General features: G+C 41.8%; 1 protein-coding gene across 4 annotated transcripts in view; it reads left to right on the forward strand.

The window, feature by feature from the left end:
- SMIM14 (small integral membrane protein 14) overlaps positions 1-21,620 on the forward strand; it is a 34,060-nt gene that overhangs the window by 2,074 nt on the left and 10,366 nt on the right. For 2 of the 4 annotated variants that reach the window (XM_070948779.1, XM_070948780.1), the window contains exons 2-3: positions 3,604-3,708; positions 16,358-16,463. In XM_070948779.1, the coding sequence (XP_070804880.1) occupies positions 16,389-16,463 (75 nt within the window). In that variant the 5' untranslated portion in view covers positions 3,604-3,708; positions 16,358-16,388. Of the gene's footprint in view, positions 1-3,603; positions 3,709-8,551; positions 8,711-10,423; positions 10,556-16,357; positions 16,464-21,620 lie in introns of those variants that run through there. The other 2 variants (XM_070948781.1, XM_070948782.1) reach the window with 2 other exon arrangements.

The following is a 21,620-nucleotide window of genomic DNA, read 5'->3' on the forward strand; positions in this document are numbered from 1 at the left end:
ATAGCCTTCATACTTTTGTATATATCTGCTTAGTAGGGCTTTCGCCCCCCCCCCAAAGCGGTGTTCTTTTTATACAAAGTCAGCTTATTGCCCCCACAGTCCGGCTCCTCATTTTACCTACCTCGGAAGAATGGAAGGCTGAGTCAACCTTGAGCCTGGTGAGATTTGAACTTGCAGTAATTGCAGGCAGCTGGCAGCTAAGTGCTACTTAACAGCACTTTAGTCCGCTGCGCCACCAAGGCGCCTGCAACAGAGGTTTTAGGCTCAATTGACTAGCTGCTACCAGAACTGGATAAATACCCTCATTGGGACAGCAAGTCAAATTGGCAAAGCCAGGTTTTCCAGGCTCTTTTCAGAAGGCAAAGATTTTGCCTTTTCCCTCCAAGTTTGCGGTTGTTCAAAGGCCAAGTGATAGTCTTTACAGGGGTTTAAGTATTTCTTTAATCTACAGGAGCTTCTCTGCCACCCAAAATCAATTCCTGTCTCGTCCCATCTTTTTTTTTAAAAAAAAAAAGATTGTTATTTCGAATCGTGACCTTTGAATATTCCAAGACCTTCTTGATTGCTTATTCCTTTATGGTTGATGCTGTCTACCACTTTGATATCTTCATTACTGGTTTTAAGACAGTAGTTGTACCTGTTTCGTTAATTGATGTTCTTTCTAGTTAATCTTAGTCCCATTTTTTTTCACTGTGTCCCTTGACTTTTATTACTAGAGGCTGCAGATCCTGCATTTTTGGCCATCACATTAGTGTCGTCAGCAAAGTGTTGGTCATTGATGTTTCTTCTCCCAATTTGAAAACTATGCTGTTTTTTCCCAATCAGGTTTTCCTTCACATATATTCATATAAATATAGATTGGAGGAAAAAAAAATAAGGGGAGAGCATACAGTTTGTCTCTTTTGCCAACATGGAGCCTATCCATTTCTCTATGTTCTCTACTCATAGGTTTCACATGAAGGTAATGAGATTTTGGGATTCTCATTTTTCTAAACAAATATCACAACTTGACATGATTGACATAATTTAAGGCCTTTCTATAATCAGTGAAGTACACACTGGCTTCTTTTTTTTGTAATCTTTAGCTTTCTCGATTATACAGTGTGCATCAGCATAGAGCCACACTTTAAAAAATAGATGGAATTCCAGGACCTATAGTGTCATTGAAAATTCATCTATTACTGGTTCATATTTCTAGTCCATCAAACTCAGTTCTGTAAAATGACCTTGGCAGTTTCACAAAATGAAAAAAGAAAATATTACCTATGAAAAGAAAAATACTGTCCCAGGAGAACAAATTAGAAAAGTATTTTCCCGCCTCACCCAGAACCTTAAAGAGGAACATCAAGTACCCCAACCCAAAAACTTGGGAAAGAGCTGAGTTCTACTCATGCTCCTGATTAAACAAGCCCACACTTGTGTAGTGTGTCATATCTATAACAGTAATGAACGCTCTTAGGAGGTAAATTGAGTCAGAGGTTTCATTCAGTTAGATGACTAAATGATGTTGATTTCAGGGGCCTCAGAAAAGAACAACATCCTTATAGATTGGCAAAGTGATTGTCTGCTCTTCGTGCCATGGGTTTATGGAAATGTACCATGCTCGGATCAAAACAGATTTTTGTAAATCTCAGAAATAATGAGGCTGGAAAGACCTATAAACCATTTCTAAAGCCTTTGCAATCAGACAAACAAGCGTAAACAGAGGAAATGAAAACAATTGTCATCCTTTATAGGAGCTGTCATCCAGTAAAAATTACCTCCCAAAATAAGGTATAATGGTAAAGAATCTGCAGGCTATTCTTGTATTGCCTGATGTCATTGTTCCATGGGCTCACCACAAGGAAAATATGGGAGGATGAGAAAGCAGAAACTGCTTCCCAAAAGTATATATGGCCACTTATCTCAAGTTAAAGGCCATCTAAATGAATCCAGCAGAGTATTAAAACAGGAGATAGAAAAGTGGAACTTTCTGGCACTAGTGAGAGAAGTGCTTGAATGAACAAAATATTAAATTTCAATAAAAGAACTTCCTCACCTGCAAACCATGTGAATAAAAATGCCCTTGCAAGCTTCAGGACACAAATGGCTTACAATCGTGGCATTCTAGATTGTACCAGGAAATTCTACAGAAGAATGTTGATTTCTACCCATGAACTGAAAGCATGAGTGAGTCATATAGTATAACAATGACCTAAAGACACAAATCCACCAGAATAGCTGAAGAAGCAGAAATTTCACGATTCGGAAGCCCTAACTATAATAACCAAACTGAAATTTTATGACATTACCTTAAATGGGCACTTCATGCGAGCATTGAAGCTGTTTTTTAAGAGGAGTAGACTAAAATGCCTCCAAGGTACCGTAATACGCAACATTAATCAACAGATACCGCAAATGTTTTGTTGAAATCATTGCCAGAAATAGAAATGCCACCAGTTACTAAATCTAAAACTTACAAGTAGAGGCAGAGAACGTTGGCTCAGTGAAGGCAAGGGACACTTTTTGGGGTGTTCCATTAACCAAAATGCTTATTTGAGTTGGACTTAAAGCTTAGTTAAATCACAGCTGCAGATTATAGAGTAATTTCCCACTACTATTTATCCTGGGTATCAGCCTACGTACTCAAAATGCTCTTATTTGAAACATCACCAAGTCATATCCTCTCAAAAATAAATACAGTATCAAAGTTATACAAAATATATACCAAAAGATGTGTCCAGCAAATTCAAACCTTAAGTTGTAGCATGCCACCCTCTGGTGCTTGATGAAATAACCAAATCTTAACTGGTCTCCTGAAATCCAGAAAAGGAAGGAGTAGATTGGCTCTTTGTAATGAAATGAAAAAAATTGAAGGAGTATGTTGGGCTTCTTGATAGGAGTTACTGTAGTTAAAAAGTAAAATGCTATATTATATGGACTAAAATGTAGCTGCCATAGTACTTTGGCAAGATACTGTATATTATTAGTTCAATTGATCATTGAAGACACAACTTTTGTAAATGAGTTTAAAACATTTCAGTTGAATAAAGCTGTATTGATATTTCTTTGGCAAAACCAACAAAGTCTTCAGTCAGATTTCTTTTTTTAAATTAAAACTTTATTTATACAACCCTGCAGTTCGGGAAACCTAGGGTCACAGTAATGTAAATTTCTAGCCATCAGCAGATTCAGATTGTGAATTTACAGGTCTAAAACGCATCTCAAAGCTCATAAATATTGGCTATATTTTGAGAGGTCCTCAGTGCTCTCTGAGCTTCATTGTTTTTCCTGCAAAGGTTTCATTACCCAAGAACCACCAAGAACGCTCCCACCAACCCAGACGAGGCAAGCCTTTGTATATAAAAAGAGAGCAAGCCCCATTTCCTTCTAGCACTGATGATGCTACCTACCTGGGTAATAAAACATCTGCAAGAAAGCAGCCAAGCTCAGAGAGGACCAAAGACCTTAAAGGTAAGTAAACTGCCTAGGATTCAGCCAGATAAAACACTTGCCCAACTGCTCACTTGTTTGTGGATCTTCCCACAAGTGCAAGGTTGGATGAGATAGGTCTGCTAAAACATTAGCAGTCCAAAATAAATCGTATTATGTCTTTTATTGCAGGGTTTTCTCAAATGCCATTCGTGGGGACCTTTGGATGATGTAAGAATTTGATGGAATTACCTGGGACCTGAAGGGCAAAAAAGATCCAGCATTCACTTGGATACAGTGAGTTTTGTTCATCTGGGAATTTTTTATTTATTTATTTTAGCTATCAGGTTCCATAGCCTGGGGGGGTGGGGGATTGAAATTTGAAAACCTGTCTTGATGCACTGTGTAAAGCAGGTTTCACTCAGTGGCTGATCATCTGACCTCTTATTGCATCCATTACCGAGAAGTGAATGAGTTGCCTTTAAATATGATGCTAATGACTTCAATTTCCTATCTCCAAGGCTCCCTCAGCAGAGTGGTAGGGATTTAATCGGTGTTGTCGTGTTCCTCTCCCATCATCCCCTTGCAAAATAAGTTAAAGAATAGCATAGCATTATGGAAAGCTGGCATTGATTGGCTTGGTGACTAAGCTGGCTTAATTTATACCCCTGACTGTTGTGCAAGCTAAAACATTGGGTTATTTTGGTAGAGAAACTAATTCAGTTTAACAGGTTGTGAGAAACTACCGTGTTCCCCCGAAAATAAGACCCGGTCTTATATTTTTTTGAACCCCGAAATAAGCACTTGGCCTTATTTTCAGGGCGGTCTTATTATTTTGGGGCACGTGGAGCAAGACGGGGCTCCTCTTGCCGTCTTACCTGATTTCCAGCTCTGGGTTTAAATATTTTCGGGGAGGGCTTATTTTCAGGGGGAGGCTTATTTTAGCGCATGCTCTCAAAAGCCCAATTGGGCTTATTATCAGGGGAGGTCTTATTTTCGGGGAAACAGGGTATAAGAAAGCAGTTTTCAGCTTGGAGTTCCAAAGTGAGCATGCTTATTTTAAATACTGGAATTTAGAAAAATCGGAAGCATCACCACCTGATAAAGGGTTTTAAGAATTAGAATGCATTTTAGGTTTAAAAAAAAGGAGTGAAACAATCAATATCTGGATAGCAACAGGTGCTGTGTTATATCATCACAAGAATTAGGGTTTTTATGAGAATTACAGAAGACTGGTGAAACAGAATACTGGAATAATGTGTTTCTCTCCTTTAAATTGTAATTATATATTTACAAATATACATTGTTTTAATAATTGGCATATTATACTGTACATTCTGTATAGTAAACCAGTCATGGTAATAAAAATCTTTAAGCGAGACTTGTTCTGGTTTTTTTTTTTTAACTGGGTTATCTAATGTCTTGTTTGAATTGGCTTGCATTATGAGACGGTTAGACTGTTCTCTTTATTGTTTATGTTATGCTTAATGTCCAATGTAAATAACATTGCACAGTAAGGGCTTTAAGGTCTATCATGATGTAATGTAAAGTTTATTTTATTACGTACAAATTAACTCAATGTTGATCCAGATGCGAGCCTCAAAAGAGATTATTCTCAAGACAGCACCCTGCAACAATTCAATGTGGATGCAAGATTGTGTTTTTAATCTTTATAAGTCAAAAGACCATCAGAGAATGGTCAGAGCTCTACTTCAGTAAATATACCAGTGTGGTCTTGTGTGTGTGTATGTATGTATGTATGTATGTATGTATGTATGTATGTATGTATGTATGTATGTGTCAGGGTTCCAAGTAACACCCCCAACGAAAGAAGACTCCGAGGCTAGAAGTTCCTCCTAGTTCCATTTTATTAGAGATGTCATATTGGCACACCTGGAAAAACCCGAATCTGAAAGCTTCCAGGTTTTACCCACCCAAAAGAAAGTTCAAGTCCTTGCCCAGCACCCATATGTCCATCACACGGTCCAGTCAATCAAACCACCATCCCAACTGGAGATGCCTCCCAGTCACACCACTCCCAGGTGCAGGGCAAGATGTCCTTGACTCTCAAAGAAAATAATGTTGTTATGGCTAGATATCACTTCATACAATCCCCCCTTCTAGTTTCCCACAGCACTAAATGCGGCAGTCCTGAAGATCCAAAGTAAAAGATGGCTTCCAGGACGGACACGTGTGTGTGTGTGTATGTGTTTAATGGCACCTTTGTAGAATTGCAGGCTTATGACAGGGCAGGGGAAAAACTTGATTTCTTTCCTTTCTTTACATATTTCATTTTTTCTCCCTGCCTATGTTTGTATACTACATGGAACCCTAAAGTGGTAAACTACATTTTAGCCTAAGTACCATATGAAAAAGCAGCCCATGTAATTAATTTAAGTCAATGTATTGACTAGACCAGAGGTATGGATGGCCCTTTTATGACTTGTGGACTTCAATTCCCAGAATTCCTGAGCTAACATGGCTGGCTCAGGAATTCTGGGAGTTGAAGTCCACAAGTCATAAAAGGGCCATAGTTGCCCACCCCTGGACTAGACAATTGGATTGAGTAAAGTAGGGCTGTTAACCCCTGGATAAGCATGTCTTATAGACACTATATATTTATGAGTAAATACCTGAGTACGAGTTTAAATTCTTAAAAATTACACCACAAAATACTATTTGTAATGGGAATACCTACAGAGCAGTAGGATCCAGACACTGACCTGTTGGACCCCCCCTCAAATGATGCTTTGCAAATAAAGACCATCGTAGAACTCAATAGTTATAATATTGGAGCAGTCAAAAACTTATTTTGCAAATAGTAAAAAAAATGTTAGAAAACGGAAGAAATAGGTACTCGTGATCCTTTAGCGATTGTCAATAAGATGGATCCAGGTGACAAGCGATTACATTTCCACACATATATATTTAATAACTGATCCAAGTGACATGAAAGTTTAAAGATATTATCACTACACTGTTTGATATATCTTCAAAGAAAAGAACTAATTAGGTTTCCCAAACTACGATAAAAACTGGGTTAATGAAACCGATAAGAGAACTCCAGAGGACTAAAAAGTCCTAATTTATAAAGTCCTCGTTTCAAGTAGCATTTTAAATATGGATTTATCCAGAACAGTCCCCCCCCCGAGCTTTTTATCTGTAATATGGCAATGAAATATGGCACATGCTTTTTTTCTTTCCAAGTACAAAAATGGGACATCGTAGGATAAAACTACATGGGAGGAGATGTAGGACAAATAAAAGCAATTTTTTTAACATGTAACAGTTGACCTACATAATTTTTTTCCCTACAAAGAGTAGTAATTGGACAGATGTCTGGAGATTATTAAGGCTCTTAATGCTCATGATCACTGCATTTTTTTTTCCTATTCAAGTTTGTTGTGCTTTGGTGTTGTGTCTTGGCATCCCACTGGCTAATCATTTTGTTGTTAGATGGACCTGATCTAGAACTATATTTATCGTACATTTTACATTTCCCCCAAAATAAGATCCTGTCTTATATTTTTTTTTGAACCCTGAAATAAGTGATTGGCCTTATTTTCGAGGTGGTCTTATTATTTTGGGGCGCGTGGAGAAAGACGGGGCTCCTCTTGCCATCTTATCTGATTTCCAGCTCTGTCTCCCTAACCCTAACCAGAGGAAATGGCGGAGACCGGCTGTGCATGCATTTAAATATTTTCGGGGAGGGCTTATTTTTGGGAGGGGCTTATTTTATTGCATGCACTCAAAAGCCTTATTGGGCTTATTATCTGGGGAGGTCTTATTTTCGGGGAAACGGGGTATATTTTTATGTCATGGAGATCTAAGAATGTATATATGCGGCAGCCCTACTCACACAGAGTGACATGTAAGTAAATTACTATAATTACTAACATCTGGTTTTAAAATTAGATTATGGGGAGGGGTTTATCAAGGGTGGCTATCTCTATAATGAAGGGGAGTAGAATACATATAGTAACACGGGATTTATACCCAAAATATATTGTTCCCCTCATAGTGGATGCTAGGGATAGTCCTTGCCTTATAACCATTCATTTAGTGACGGTCATGTGATCAGATTCACTGAACAGCCCTATTTGTAGCTTAAGAACTGCCGTGATTCATTTAACGGCTCTGGCAAGAAAGGCCGTACAATGGGGCAAAGCACACTTAACAACGATCTCGCTTTGCAACAGATTTTGGACTCAATTGTGGTCATAAGAGCCCAGGTGGCGCAGTGGTGAGAGTGCGGTACTGCAGGCTACTTCTGCCGGCTGCCTGCAATTTGGCATTTCGAGTCTCAAAGTTGACTCAGCCTTCCATCCTTCCGAGATGGGTAAAACGAGGACCCAGATTGTTGGGGGCAAGAGGCTGACTCTGTAAACGGCTGTAAAAGCACTATGAAGCGGTATATAAGTCTAATTGCTATGAGTCGAAGATTTCCTGTGGTGGCACCAAAACCAAAATAACATTGCAGCGTATGAAATTGGCTAGTGAACTACTTGATAATGCTAGTGAAACGTTAGTGCAAAAAAAAAAAAAAAAGCACAGCTATTCAGAAATTGTGTGTGGATTGCAACAACGCCCGCCTGCAATTTGGGAAGCATATTATACCTCCCACTGAATTTTTTCGGCGCTTGTGGTTATTTACCAACGTCGCTTATTCGGCTTCTAGAGCCGCCCATCTCACGCGAGGCTTCCTCGGCTGCTTATCTATAGGCCGGTGCATCCGAGGGAAGCAAGGCGGGGTCGTGGCGGGGCCCCAGAGGAGCCTTCTCCCGCACCCCCATCTGCGGCGGTGGGAGCGAGCGCGAACCCCGGAGGACTTAAAAGCGAAACCTCCCAGCGGAGGCGAAGCAAAGGAAAAAAAAAAAAAAAAAAAAAAGCCGAGCTTCGATCGCTTTGAAGTGTAGCAAACATCCCGAGAGTCGAAAACAAAACGGGCCAATCAGCGCCTTTCCTGAAGCGGCCAATTTGCATGCGAATGCCAACTCAGAGCCAGCATCCGCAAGCGCCTTTTTACGCTTGCAAAGGGGCGTCCCCGTGAAAGGGCGGAAGGGGATCCGTTGCAACGGGGGTAAAAGGGGGGGGGGAGGCGGGCCTTGCGGCGGTGCACCGCCCCGGCGGAGGAGGGAGGGGGCCGGGCCCCTCCCCTTTGGTGGGAGCCGGTAGATCCGGGTCTCCTGCAAAGGGCCGGAATCTGACGTGGTCAGTGCAAATCAAAACACAAGACCGGAGGAGTGGATTTCTTTCTCTGCAGCCTCGCCAAATTGCACCAGCCGCCGTCGCCAATTTGGTGAGTTTGGCACCGAGTCTTGGGCTGCGGTTCAAAATGATGCACGCAATCCGTTGCCGGGGGTGGCTGCGAGGGACCCTTTAAAAGTTACGGCCACTTGGAACGAAACCAGATCCTCCAGCTTCGCATTCCGGTGGCGATCGCTTTTTGTCTTTTGCACCCTGGAGCCCAGCTGCTCCCCAGATAGATAGAGAGATTCTTAGGAGGATTGAGCCCTTCTGGGCAGTCTCCTTGCACCAATGGCTCGGGAGAAAGTTGCGCCTGAGAAATAGCGATCTGGCGTTGCAATCCTGTGATCTGCTCCCCCCCCCCCCGGCGGTTTCTTGTTCCGTGAGTGGCTCGATCTAAAGAGGAAGCAGGCCTCTGCTGGCTAAGATTTGTTTGTTCTGTGTATTCCGATTTATACTGCAACATAATGGAGTGATACAATTGATAAGCGGGATTTTTTAAAAAATAAGTCTGGAATTCTTTGAAAGTGATGTATTTATGTGGGCTCAGTGAGGTCATCAGCTGGCCTTGCTCCCTATAGAATGCTTGAAACGTGATGAGGCAGACCTGACTGTAGGAAAAAAAAGAGTAAGTTATTGCTAATATTTAATACCCTTAGTATTATACCATTTAATACACTGAGCAAGCTGGTTGAGCCCTCTGTAGCGTCCATATTGAGTTGCAAGTTTATTATACTGATAAAAATCTTCGTGCTTTTCAGAAGGAATTTATCCTGGGTCATAACTTCCCATCCATTCTGAGGTTCAAGCCCTTAAACTGACCATATAATTTTATTAATTATTCCAAATGATCAGGCGTAGCCTTTTAAAAGCAATACCACCGTGAAATGCTTGTGCCTGAACAACTTTGAAACTGGTTCTTTGGGTCCCTACCAAACAAAGAAAATGCAGAGAAGAGCTACAAAGATAAGTGCCTGCAAGCTAAATTACATAACCAATAATTATTTGTATAATGAACTGCTATGTTTAGTCTAATGAAAAGGAGGCTTGGGGAGACCCGATAGCATCTTCCAATACTGGGAAGGCTGTCATAGGTCGATTTATTCTCCAAAGCACCTGAGGACAGGACAAGAAGTAACAGGTGGAAGCTCCACAGAAGGAGATCCACCCTGGAAAAAAGGAGGAATTTCCTGACAGTGAGAACTATTAAACAGATCTTTCCACCCAGAGTTGTGGTTGCTCCATCACTGGGGGCTTTAAAAAAAAAAAATATTGGACAACCATTTGGCCGGGATGATATAAGGTTCTTAACCTTGTGCAAGGGGTCCCTTTCAGCCCTAGGATTCTATGAATCTCAAAAAGTTAAAAGGGCCCAACGTCTTACCTGAATGTGGGATGCCCATATTAGGAAGGAAAGTAAAAAAAAAAATCATCAAAGCAGTAGCAAATCACTTTTATATTCTTGCCAAGAAAAAGGCATAGAGAGATGTTTGTCACCTTCAGTAATTTATAAAAATAAATGTAGTTATAGAGGAACTGAGCTCCCCTTAAGGAAGATAACTTTTTTTTTTAAATCTCAGTATCTTTTAGTTGCTTGTTCCCTCCCCCCCCCCTTTCCTTTCCCTTCCCAATCCTTTATTGCTTCTGACATGTCCTCCTGTTTATTGTTGCTTAAAAACACACACGCCCAAACTCAAGTCTAAAGTTGCAGCGGATAAACAGCCAATTGTGAAGTTTTTGGGCTGTAGCCAACGGCAACTGTCTTGACTCTCAAAAGATGACCAGAGATGACGGATTTTCCTGCCTGCGTTCCTTTAATAATTCGCCACTCGCTTTGAAATGCTGAAAGGTTTTCAAGAATGGATAGAAGCTGATCCAGAAAATTAAAATCCCCGTGGTCAGTAATGGACCTGTTTTTTCATTGTTTATTGCTTATTATCTTCCCTTGGATTTTATCCTACCTTTCTCATTCTGATTTGGCTCTTTTTGCTCTTAAGTCCCATTTCATTTTATTGGGGGAGGTGGGATGTACTTATCTCCCCTACTCGCATTTTTACCTCATTGTATCAGTAATGGCATTCCTTCCCTTTGGAAGACTGGATGTAACATATGATATAAGGTCCCTTTGAGACTGGTTCAAGGAAATGCTAGCAGTTATAGATTGTTTTTTAAAAAAACAAACAAAAAACCAGTATAACCAGTTGGAAGGGATGGGAAAGAATGACTAGCGCATAATATGCACTTGAGGAAGAAAGACCAAAAAAAAGAGTTTTGGTGTATTAGGAATTATCCATCTGTAAATCCTGTGATATTAAAAAGTTATTTCTTTCCAGGTTTTTTGAACTACAATTTCCTTCTATGTTGACAATGACCTGCAGGAAAGGTCTTATGGGGGACACATCTGGATGTGTATCTGCACATGTGGCAGAGAGATAGAGAAAGAGATACCTTAAAGATTGACCAATATTTTGACCTTGCTCTTAATGACACTGATTTTTTTTGGGGGGGGGTTAAGTAGAAGAGGAAAAATTTATTATAAAGAGCAGTATTTTCAACTCTATGACGCATCCAATTGCTACATGTCCTCAAATGCAAATTGCATCTAGCTTTTCTTTTTCTTTTTTTAAAGATCCAGTCAGCAATTGTGACTGTGGATCAATTGGCAAAAGAACACATGGGTTCATTTAAGAAGGGGGCCTTTTGTACATCTTGAATTGGTGGAGCATATCTTTATATCTTTATCTGAAGGGCAGGGATCTGCAACCTTAAATATTCAAAGAGCCATTTGGACCCATTTCCCACAGAAAAGAAAACACCGGGAGCCACAAAACCTGGGTGGGTGTGGCCAACTCTATGTCACTCACTTCCACATGACCCCCCTAGTCACGCCTACCCAGCTGGTCATTAAGGCAGAGAACCAGTTGTTAAAAAACACTGGGAACCACAAAATCCTTCTGACATCTCTCTCTCTTCCCACTCCCTCCCTCTCCTACCCCCTCTCTCTGTATCTCTCTCTGTCTCTCTCTCTCCCCCCCTCTCTATCTCTCTGTCTCTGCCCCGGCCCCTTCTCCATCCCCCGCCATCGCCCTTACCTTCTCAGGCCAGGTGGGAATGACCGGGAGGGGAGGGCGAGGGGCGGGGCCAGCCAGTGGTGGGATCACCTGATAGGGAGCCACAGCAGAGGGCCCAAAGAGCCACAAGCGGCTCCGGAGCTGCAGGTTGCTGACCCCTGCTGTAGGGCAAAGACGTGGGGGGAAAAAACCCTTCAGATCTATTCACCCTAACCCACCTTAGGTGGAAAACTCTTTGTGTTTTCAGTAAAACCTATCTGCTTTTGTTCCTGGAGGTTCTAATTTCTGCCTGGGCTCTTTCTAAAGTCTGATCAGTATAAGGATTATCAAGGGCAGAGAGATAAGGACTGATAAGGGAAGGTAATAGGCTGATAGATGAATGGACTTTTGATTTGGTGCTGATAAGAGAGTCTCTCTCTCTCTCTCTCTCTCTCTCTCTCTCTCTCTCTCTCTCTCCATTTGATACCTTTACATTGTGCATGCTATTGTATATTTATTTATTTATTGGTTCGATTTATATGCCGCCCTTCTCCCGAGACTCAGGGCGGCTTACAATGCGTTAAGCAATAGCCTTCATACTTTTGTATATACCTGCTTAGTAGGGCTTTCGGCCCCCCTCCTAAGTGGTGTTCTATTTTATACAAAGTCAGCTTATTGCCCCCACAATCCGGGTCCTCATTTTACCTACCTCGGAAGGATGGAAGGCTGAGTCAACCTTGAGCTTGGTGAGATTTGAACTTGCAGTAATTGCAGGCACCTGGAGCTACTTAATAGCACTTTAGTCTGCTGCGCCACCAAGGCTCTTGGTATAATTGAATATTTAAGGGCCGTTTTTAAAATATATATTTTTTTCTCCACCAACCTCGATACGATGTACGCTTAGAGACACACTCTTTAATATTTGTTTATTGATATCTCGCTTGAATTGTTTTTATATGAATAGTGCAGGCTAGCATGTCTACTCCTCCTTCCTTCTCCTACCTATTTCAACAATCCTGTGAGGTTAATTGGTGAGAGGGAGAGGAGGGAGGGAGGGAGGAAGAGAGAGAGAGAGAGCACTACTGGCCCAAAGTCACCCAGCTAGCTTTCAGGCCTAAAGTGGGACTAGAATTCAGAGTTTCCTGGTTTCTAGGCCAGCACCTTAATCGCTAGACCAAACTGGTTCTCTGTATGTTGCTAGGATTCTTTTTCAGGCTTGATTTTAGACAAATGTCTTTGCTTTAACATCGGTTGTTAGAATTTCAATAAAGTTGCAATAGCTCCACGCTAATCATTGCATTTTATCTTTCCAAATGTCCTATTTTGCGGAGCTGATTGGCTTTGATGAGATCAAAGAGAGAAAGACAGGGACCGATGATCATCCGAATTCTATCTCAAGCTTTTATTCGCAAGGAGGTGGGGACAAACATGAAACGTTTTCAGTGCGGCAGACATATTGGTGGGATGAAAACTGTCCCGGTCCATAGTTGCAACCACAATATAAATTACCTTTTTGTACACTTCCCTGTGCAAGCGATTAAAACGTCAGCAACCCGGTGAGATGCATTTGTCTGTAACCAAGTAATTTGCATTGTCTTACCATAAGAAACTTGTTTTTAATGAAAGTTTGTTCTTTCCCATGAGAAATTACTCATTTCCTACTTTCACCAATATATTTAGCAGAGGTGGTATATAATATTTGCAAAACAAACATCTATTTCGAGAGAAAGCTGCTGATAATGTTTCGCTATTTCAGGACAGTGAATGGCTGCAGGTAGTCCTCAACGTACGACCACAATTTGTGCTCACAAAATTTCTGTTGCTAAGCCAGACAGTTGTTAAGTGAATGTTGCCCCGTTTAATGACCTTTCTTGCCACTGTTAAGTGAATCACTGCAGTTCTTAAATTAGTCACATGCTGGTTAAGTGAATCTGGCTTCCTCCATTGGGCTTTGCGTGTCAGAAGGTCGCAAAAAGGAATCACATGAGCCCGGGACACCACAACCGTCATAAGTATGAGTCAGTTGCCAAGGGTCTGAATTTTGATCCCATGACTATGGGGATGCTGCAATGGTCGTTAGTGTGAAAAACGGTCCTAAGTCACTTTTTTCAGGGCCGTTGTAACTTTGAACAGTCACTAAATGGACTGTTGCAAATGGAGGACAAGCTTAGAACTTAATTCCCCGCTGATCTCGGCTGCTGAAATATTTTAAAAAGCAGCTTTTAATCACCAAAAAGTTGACCAAATTGTGTAACTCATGCCAGAGTTTTACTTCTTTAAAACAGTAGAAAGCAAATATTTTGTCCATTACAAATATTAGGTAGTCCTTGACGTATGACCACAATTGAGCCCCCAATGTCTGTCGCTAAGTGAGACAATGGTTGAGTTTTGCCCCATTTTACAACCTTTCTTGCCACAATTGTGAAGTGAATCATGGCGGTTGTTAAGTAAGACGGCTGTTAAGTGAATCTGGCTTTCAGATTCACTTGGCTTGTCAGACTTGGCTTGTCAGAAGGTCGCAAAACGGATTTATGGTGGACAAAGCAAAGAAATATGGGAGTAGGATACACACCTTAATACAGAAGATTCTCAAAGCGAATGTAAAGATAAAACCAGAAACTTCTCTTTTCTTTGCGTTTTAATGGAAAAAGACGTGGGGGAGGATGGAACTTTGATGTTATATTTGTTGACGGCAGCAAATTATGCATAAAAATGGAAGGACACTTTGATCCCCAAAATGGACAGATGGCTGCAGAAGCGGAAGTAGTTAGCAGAGATGGCTAAACTGATTGCTTTGATTAAAGACAAACTTTAAAGTAAAAGTAAATTTTGTTTCTACTTGGAAACCGTTTCTGGACTTTGTGCTCGAGGTGGGGAAAAAAAATGAAGCTGTGATTTTGGGTTTTACCAATGAGATAGTTTGTTGTTATAGAAATTGCTAGTTTATACCATTATGTAAAAGTAAAAAGCTGAGGTTTGATGCTATTATCTTATTCTACTGCACCAAAGGGAGTTGGGAAATCAACGCCTTTTCTTTATTTTACCCCTTTTTTCCTGCAATTATCTATTCCTTTTTCCCTTCCCTATCTTTCCTACTATTTTCTTTTGTATTTTTTTTAAAATTTGATTTATATGCCGCCCTTCTCTGGAGACTCAGGGCGGCTTACAATGCGTTAAGCAATAGCCTTCATACTTTTGTATATTTATACAAAGCTTATTGCCCCCACAATCTGGGTCCTCATTTTATCTACCTTAGAAGGCTGAGTCAACCTTGAGCCTGGTGAGATTTGAACCTGCAGTAATTGCAGGCAGCTGATGTTAATAACAGTGCTTTAGTCTGCTGCGCTACCAGGGCTCTTAGTATTAATACATAAATAAAACTATATAAAAAGGTATAATCTGTGCAATTAATTATTGCACAATAAAAATTGCCATGTTCCGTTCTACTTTTGTATTTACCTTAATATAAGCCTTTGTTTTATATTAGTTAAACAGGTGTGGCAGGAAACAGCCTGTAAAGAAAGAGGATTTTGTTGTTTGTCAAACTCTAAAGTAGGATTTCTACTCCTTAAATAGGTACAGCCTGAAAGTGACGTTCTTGTTCTTTTATAATTTTTATAAAGGTTTGTCTCCATGTACTTTTTCTGATATCTTTTTGGAGCCTCTGATACAGGCGTAAAATCAGACATTGGCTATTCTTTAGCAAACACCCATGGAAAAACTACAGATTGCAGGATTATCCTGTAATTTTTTTTTATTTGTATTTTATTTATTTGTATCCTGGTCTTCTCTACAATGGCTCCCTCTCTTTGGAACATCACTCCTTCAGAAATCAGGTTGACCCCCTCCTTCCTTTTCTGAAAGGCCTTGAAGACATGATGCTGTTAGGGTTTGGGGACCCCAGGTTGATTCAGGGATGATCAAGGGCTTGGATTATTGTATTCGTTGCTGTCAAGGGGGTATGAGTTTCTTGTCGATTTTTAATGCTTTACGCCACCCCGATGCACAATGTATGAGTTGGATAGCCAGAGAGCCAGTTTGGACTAGTGGTTAAGACACCAGGTTAGAAAGCAAGAGACCGTGAGTTGTAATTCCACCCTAGGCATGAAAGATGGCTGGGTGACTTTGGGTTAATCACCAGGAGACAGTGACTTCTAGTCCCATCTTAAGCATGAAAACCAGCTGTGTAACTTTGGGCTAATCACCAAGAGATGGTAGTTCTTGTCCGCCTTAGCTATGAAAGCCAGCTGGGTAACTTGAGGCCAATCACCAGGAGATGATGAGTTCTAGTCCGCCTTAGCTATGAAAGCCAGCTGAGTAACTTGGGGCCAATCACCAGAAGGTGGGAATTCTAGTCCCCCTTAGGCATGAAAGGTAGCTGGGTGACTTTGAGCCAATCATCAGGAAATGGTGAGTTCTAGTCCTGCCATAGCTATGAAAGCCAGCTGGGTTGATCTTGGGCCAGTCATTCTCTCTCAGCACCCCAACTCACCTCACAAGGATGTTGTTATGGGGAAAATAAGAGGAGGAAAGTGTGTTGGATATGTTTGCCACTGTGAGTTATTTGTGAAAATAATATCAATGAATGAACCAATAAAAAATGTAAAATGAATAAATAACTAAACACAGCCCCTTTTGTTTCCTCCTAGGGTCCCTTAACGTTCCAGGCCCATCCACAACATGGCAGAAGGCGGCTTTGACCCCTGTGAGTGTATTTGCGCACAAGAGCACGCCATGAGAAGGTTGATCAACCTGGTAAGGATAACCTGAGGGACGAGAGTCTTGTTCTGTGGAGTTGGTTGCTTTGAAGAGCCTTCAGATCCAATCTGCATAGATAAGGGCCTCCAACCCCTCTTGGATTTTCCATCCAATGCAGTCAAATGAAAATAAGCAATATGCTCGGACGACTCCTCCCACCTTCCTGCACAGATGGAGGAACGAAAGGATAGACAGACAAATAGACATCTGTCTGCCTGCCCTGTTTGTCCTATCTCCCATAGCTATCAAAGGAGGTTTTCAGCAACAGGTAGTCCCCAGCTTGTGACCAGAATTGAGTCCAATGTTTCTGTTGCTGAGTGAGAGAGTTAAGCAAAATTTTTATTTAAAAAAAATTATTTTTAAGCAAACAAAACATAAAACATCCTTCATCCATTACAATTTCAAGCAGTGTGTTGATCGGTTACGAATAGAAGTCTCTCACCAAATTGACATACTTCCTTCCGATCTTCTTCCGTTCCGGAGCTGTCCCAACTTCAGCAGCTACAATGGCTGCCACCCCACCGCTGGAAAAAGGGTTTCTCCTGGATCAACCAGGGACTTTGCAATGTCCCTGGGATCAACAGGATGTGCCCTCCACTATCACAGTCTCAACGGGACTGTGAGGTCCAAAAAGGACCGTCCAGTGACGGGAATATCGGCGATGATCCTGGAGCCCCAGGATCTTTCATCCGTGCCGTAGCTACGTCAGCTCCTCCCCCCGACAGTTAAGCGAATTTTGTCCCATTGTATGACGTCTCTTGCCACAGTTGTTAAGTGAATCCCTGCAGTGGTTAAGCCAATCTGGCTTTCCTATTGATTTTACTTGTCGGACGGTTGCAAAAAGGGGATCGCATGAACCAGAGATGCTGTGACCATCATAAATATGGGACAGTTCCCAGGAGAGTCTGAATTTTGATTGTGTGACCCTGGGGATGCTGCAATGGTCGTAAGTGTGGAAAAAATGGTCATATTATCGCAGCCCCAGCATATGACTTGTCAGGGTTCCGCTCCGTTGTGCCCACCACCAGTCAACTGAGTTGAGCTGCTGCCACCGCCAGGGAATGCTGGAGCCTTGGCTGCCGAGCAGCTGATTGGCAGTTGGATCGGCCTCCCCTATCACCGCCGCCACTGTTTGCTGCTGTCACCGATTGCCGTTGCCGCTGCCGTCAATCAGCGATGGCGATTGGCGGTGGCGGCAATCCCCACCACCTTGAACAGCTGATCGGCGGTATTTCGGGAGGCAGATCCAACCACCGATCAGCTGCTCGGCAGCAAATGCTCCAGCGTTCCCCAGCCGCCACTGCACCAACTCCCCTCTGCCCCCCCGCCGCAATTTTCGCTCTATAAGAAGCACAGGCATTTCCACCCACTTTTTTGGGGGGGGGGGACGTGCGTATTATAGTGTGAAAAATACAGTATTTGTCTTGAGGGTGACTGAGTCTGTAAGGAGAAGCCATTGAGTTCAAATCCTTATCCAATGAAGCTGTGCCGGCGTGCGTATGCCTGCCACTCACACGCCCCCCCCCCCACCTCCACCCCAGGCACCAGGCTGGGCCACCAAAGTGGAAATGTTGGGGACCACTTATAAGATTGGGGTTTTAAATATCATATCGATATACCGCTTAACTGGGAGGCTGCATTATAGAAAAGAATTCCGTTTTAATCTCCAGAAAGGCAGCACAAGGTATGACACCCTCTTACCCACTGAGATTAGGAGGGTCAACCAAGAGCCTTGGTAGTACAGTGGTCTAAGGCACCCTGTTATTAAGCTGGTTATTAAGACCAACTGCCTGCAATTATTGCAGGTTCGAATCTCGCCAAGGCTCAAGGTTGACTCAGCCTTCCATCCCTTCTAAGGTAGGTAAATTGAGGACCCAGATTGTGGGGGCAATAAGCTGACTTTGTATAAATATACAAAAGGATGAAGGCTATTGCTTAGCACATTGTAAGCCGCCCTGGGTCTCCGGAGAAGGGCGGCATATAAATCAAATTAAAAAAATTTAAAAAAATTAAAAAAAAATTCAGTTGATGCACTTCTGGAAGGTAGAGGGGTGCACTGGGAACTACCAAGCCACTACCCCTATCTCCTAAAATAGGAAACGGGTGCGAAGAGATTTTTTGGGGGGTGGGCGGGGTAGACACAAGTCCTCCAGCCTTTTGCAGCTGAGCCATTCAGTTACAATGGTTTTACTAGTTCCTGTAATTTTATATGAGACTTTTGAAAAGAGAAATGAAGCAGTGAGATTTTTCACGTCAGCTGTAGTAGTTACGCTTCGGGGATTACGGGGACTTCTCCTTTTCTTGTTTAAACTGTCTCATTCCTACACCTGGAACAATTGCCCGTAAACATCTTCAACCATTTCCAGGAGGCCTGGTATCATAACAGGTTTTGGGGTTGTTGTTGTTTTTGTGGCTCGGATGTGATTTAAAGAAAACGCAGGGGCTGCAATCTATTTGGTGTTTGCAAAAGTGAGGAATGCATTGTTCTTTGGGGGTAACTTCAGGGGTGAAATGCTCCCGATTCGGACCGGATCACGCGATCCGGTAGCGATGGAGGCGGGTGGTTCGGAGAACCGGTAGCAAAAATCCCTGTCCCCCCCCCCATTGCCCAGCTGAGCCGCGCGATCATCAGAGGCTTTTTTTTAATTTTTAAAAGCATTTTTTCTACAACCTTTTGGCCGAAAAAAATGCTTTTAAAAGTAAAAAAAAAAAAAAAAAAGAAAGCCTCTGATGATTGCGCAGCTCAGCTGGGATCATCAGAGGCTTTTAAAAGCATTTTTTCTACAACCTCTTCGGCTGAAGAGGTTATAGAAAAAATGTTTTTAAAAGGAAAAAAAGCCTCTGCTGATCAGGCAAGTCAGCTGGAATTGTCAGAGGCTTTAAAAGCATTTTTTACAACCTTTTCAGCCGAAAAAATGGTTTTAAATGTAAAAAAAAAAAAGTTGGCCACACCCACTCAGTCATATTATAACCCCCCCAAGCCACGCCTACAGAACCGGTAGTAACAAATTTTACATTTCACTACTGAGTAACTTGTATATTTGTGGAGGGTCCTTCTCAATTTTTATGCCCTCTTTCCACATGCAGAAAAAAAAAACCAAACACCCCAGAAGATAGAAACAGGCTTCCGTAAATCACACAAAATAAAAAGAAAAAAAAATTGTCTTTCGATCGTATTAGCATTTCTGAGATAGCAAAATAAAAGTTCACACAATGGAAATTGGGGCGACTGTAGGGATTATATGTTCCAAGAGCTGCTGCATCCAACAAGAGTCTTTATGATTTAAATTTTCAACCACCACTGATGATGTTACCCATTCAGGGAATGAAACGTCTTGCAAGAAAACAGCCAAGCTCAGTGAGCACCAAAGATTCCTCCTTTCAACCCTGAGCTACAAATATTCTCCTTCATTGGTATTTATTCTTCCCCCCTAGCAATTCTCCTGTCTTGTCTTTTTTATCATTATGCTAATCCACAATTAACTCAAGTGACATCGATAGAATGAAAAAAAACCTGTATTTTTCTATGAAAATTGCTGGGAGGCTCACATTGATGTGTTTTTCCAACATAACATTGGCAGTCTCTTGAGTAACTGTTACTGTACATTACTATACAGCTAGTCCTCAACTTACGGCCACGATTGAGCCCAAACTTTCTGCTATTAAATGAGACATTTGTTAAGGGCCCTTTGCCCCATTTTGCGACCTTCCTTGTCACCATTGTTAAGTGGATCATTGCAGCGATTACATTACTAATACGGTTGTTAAGTGAATCTGGCTTCCCCATGGAGGTCGCAAAAGGGAGATCACATCAGTGGTGAAATGTAAAATTTGTTACTACCAGTTCTGTGGGCGTGGCTTGGTATGGGGGGGGTAATATGACTGAGTGGGCATGGCCAACTTTTTTTTTTTTAATTTTTACTTTTAAAACCATTTTTTCTACAACCTCTTCTGCTGAAGAGGTTGTTAAAAAAATGCTTTTAAAGCCTCTGACGATCCCAGCTGAGCCGCGCGATCATCAGAGGCTTTTTTTTTTTTACTTTTAAAAGCATTTTTTCCGGCCAAAGAGGTTGTAGAAAAAATGCTTTTAAAAATAAAAAAAAGCCTCTGATGATTGCGCAGCTCAGCTGGACAATGGGGGAGGGGGCAGGGATTTTTGCTTCCGGTTCTCCGAACCGCCCGCCTCCATTGCTACCGGATCAGGTGATCCAGTCCAAACCGGGAGCATTTCACCTCTGGATCGTGATCCCGGGACAACAGCGAGTGTCATAAATATGAACCCGTTGCCAAGTGTCCGAATTTTGATCACGTGACCATGGGGATGCTGCAGAGGTTGTAAGTGTGAAAAACGGTCATAAGTCCTTTTTTTTACAGTGCCGTAACATTGGAACAGTCACTAAATGTTGTAAATTGAGGATTACCTGTATTTGTCTTCTTGAGGATAACCGAGTCCAGAAGAGGGAGCTCATGAGCTCAAATCCTACTTATCCATGTGTTATTTCAACTTTGCAACCTATTTTTTTTAAAGCCTTACTCCTTACCTTAATGATGGGGTGACATGGTGGCCTAAAGGCGGAGCTCTCTCCTCACAATCATGAGGCCATGAGTTCGATCCTAGGTAGCAGCAGACATTTCTCTCTCTGGATACAAAAGAGTTGATCGTCTGCTGCGAACGCCACCAGTAAATGCTCCGCTCCTATCAGTCCCTATCCCGAAGCAACGGGGCCCACCATCTCCGATCTGAATATAGTCGCAAGTGCGTGTCTCGCTCTGATTTCATTTCAGCTTGCTAAATCCCAAGAGCACCATTGGGATTCTGCGTGATGTCGGTATCAAGAATCGGAATGTAATAAACGCAAGGAGCTCTCTAGATAGAGTTTGCTAATGCAGCCATATGGCTTTCCATCAGCTTAAATTTATGTTAATATTGCCCTCTTTTGTTTAAAAACAAAGCACACACACATACCGCAAGGTACAAGTCTGTTTATGGACTCATTAGCAGCAATAAAAGGTCTTAGGGACCTTTTATACAGGGTTTTCTTGTTTTCTTTTAACAACAGAGAATTCGTTTGTGTGCTCTCTATTATTATTATTATTATTTTTTGAAAGGCTCTCTCTGTTTAGCAGAATATTTTTCTTTTTAACCGCAGGATA

The sequence above is a fragment of the Pituophis catenifer genome, unplaced genomic scaffold, assembly GCF_029215685.1.
Source record: "Pituophis catenifer annectens isolate HBS135680 unplaced genomic scaffold, rPitCat1.0.hap2 SCAF_8, whole genome shotgun sequence".
Lineage (NCBI taxonomy): Eukaryota > Metazoa > Chordata > Lepidosauria > Squamata > Colubridae > Pituophis > Pituophis catenifer.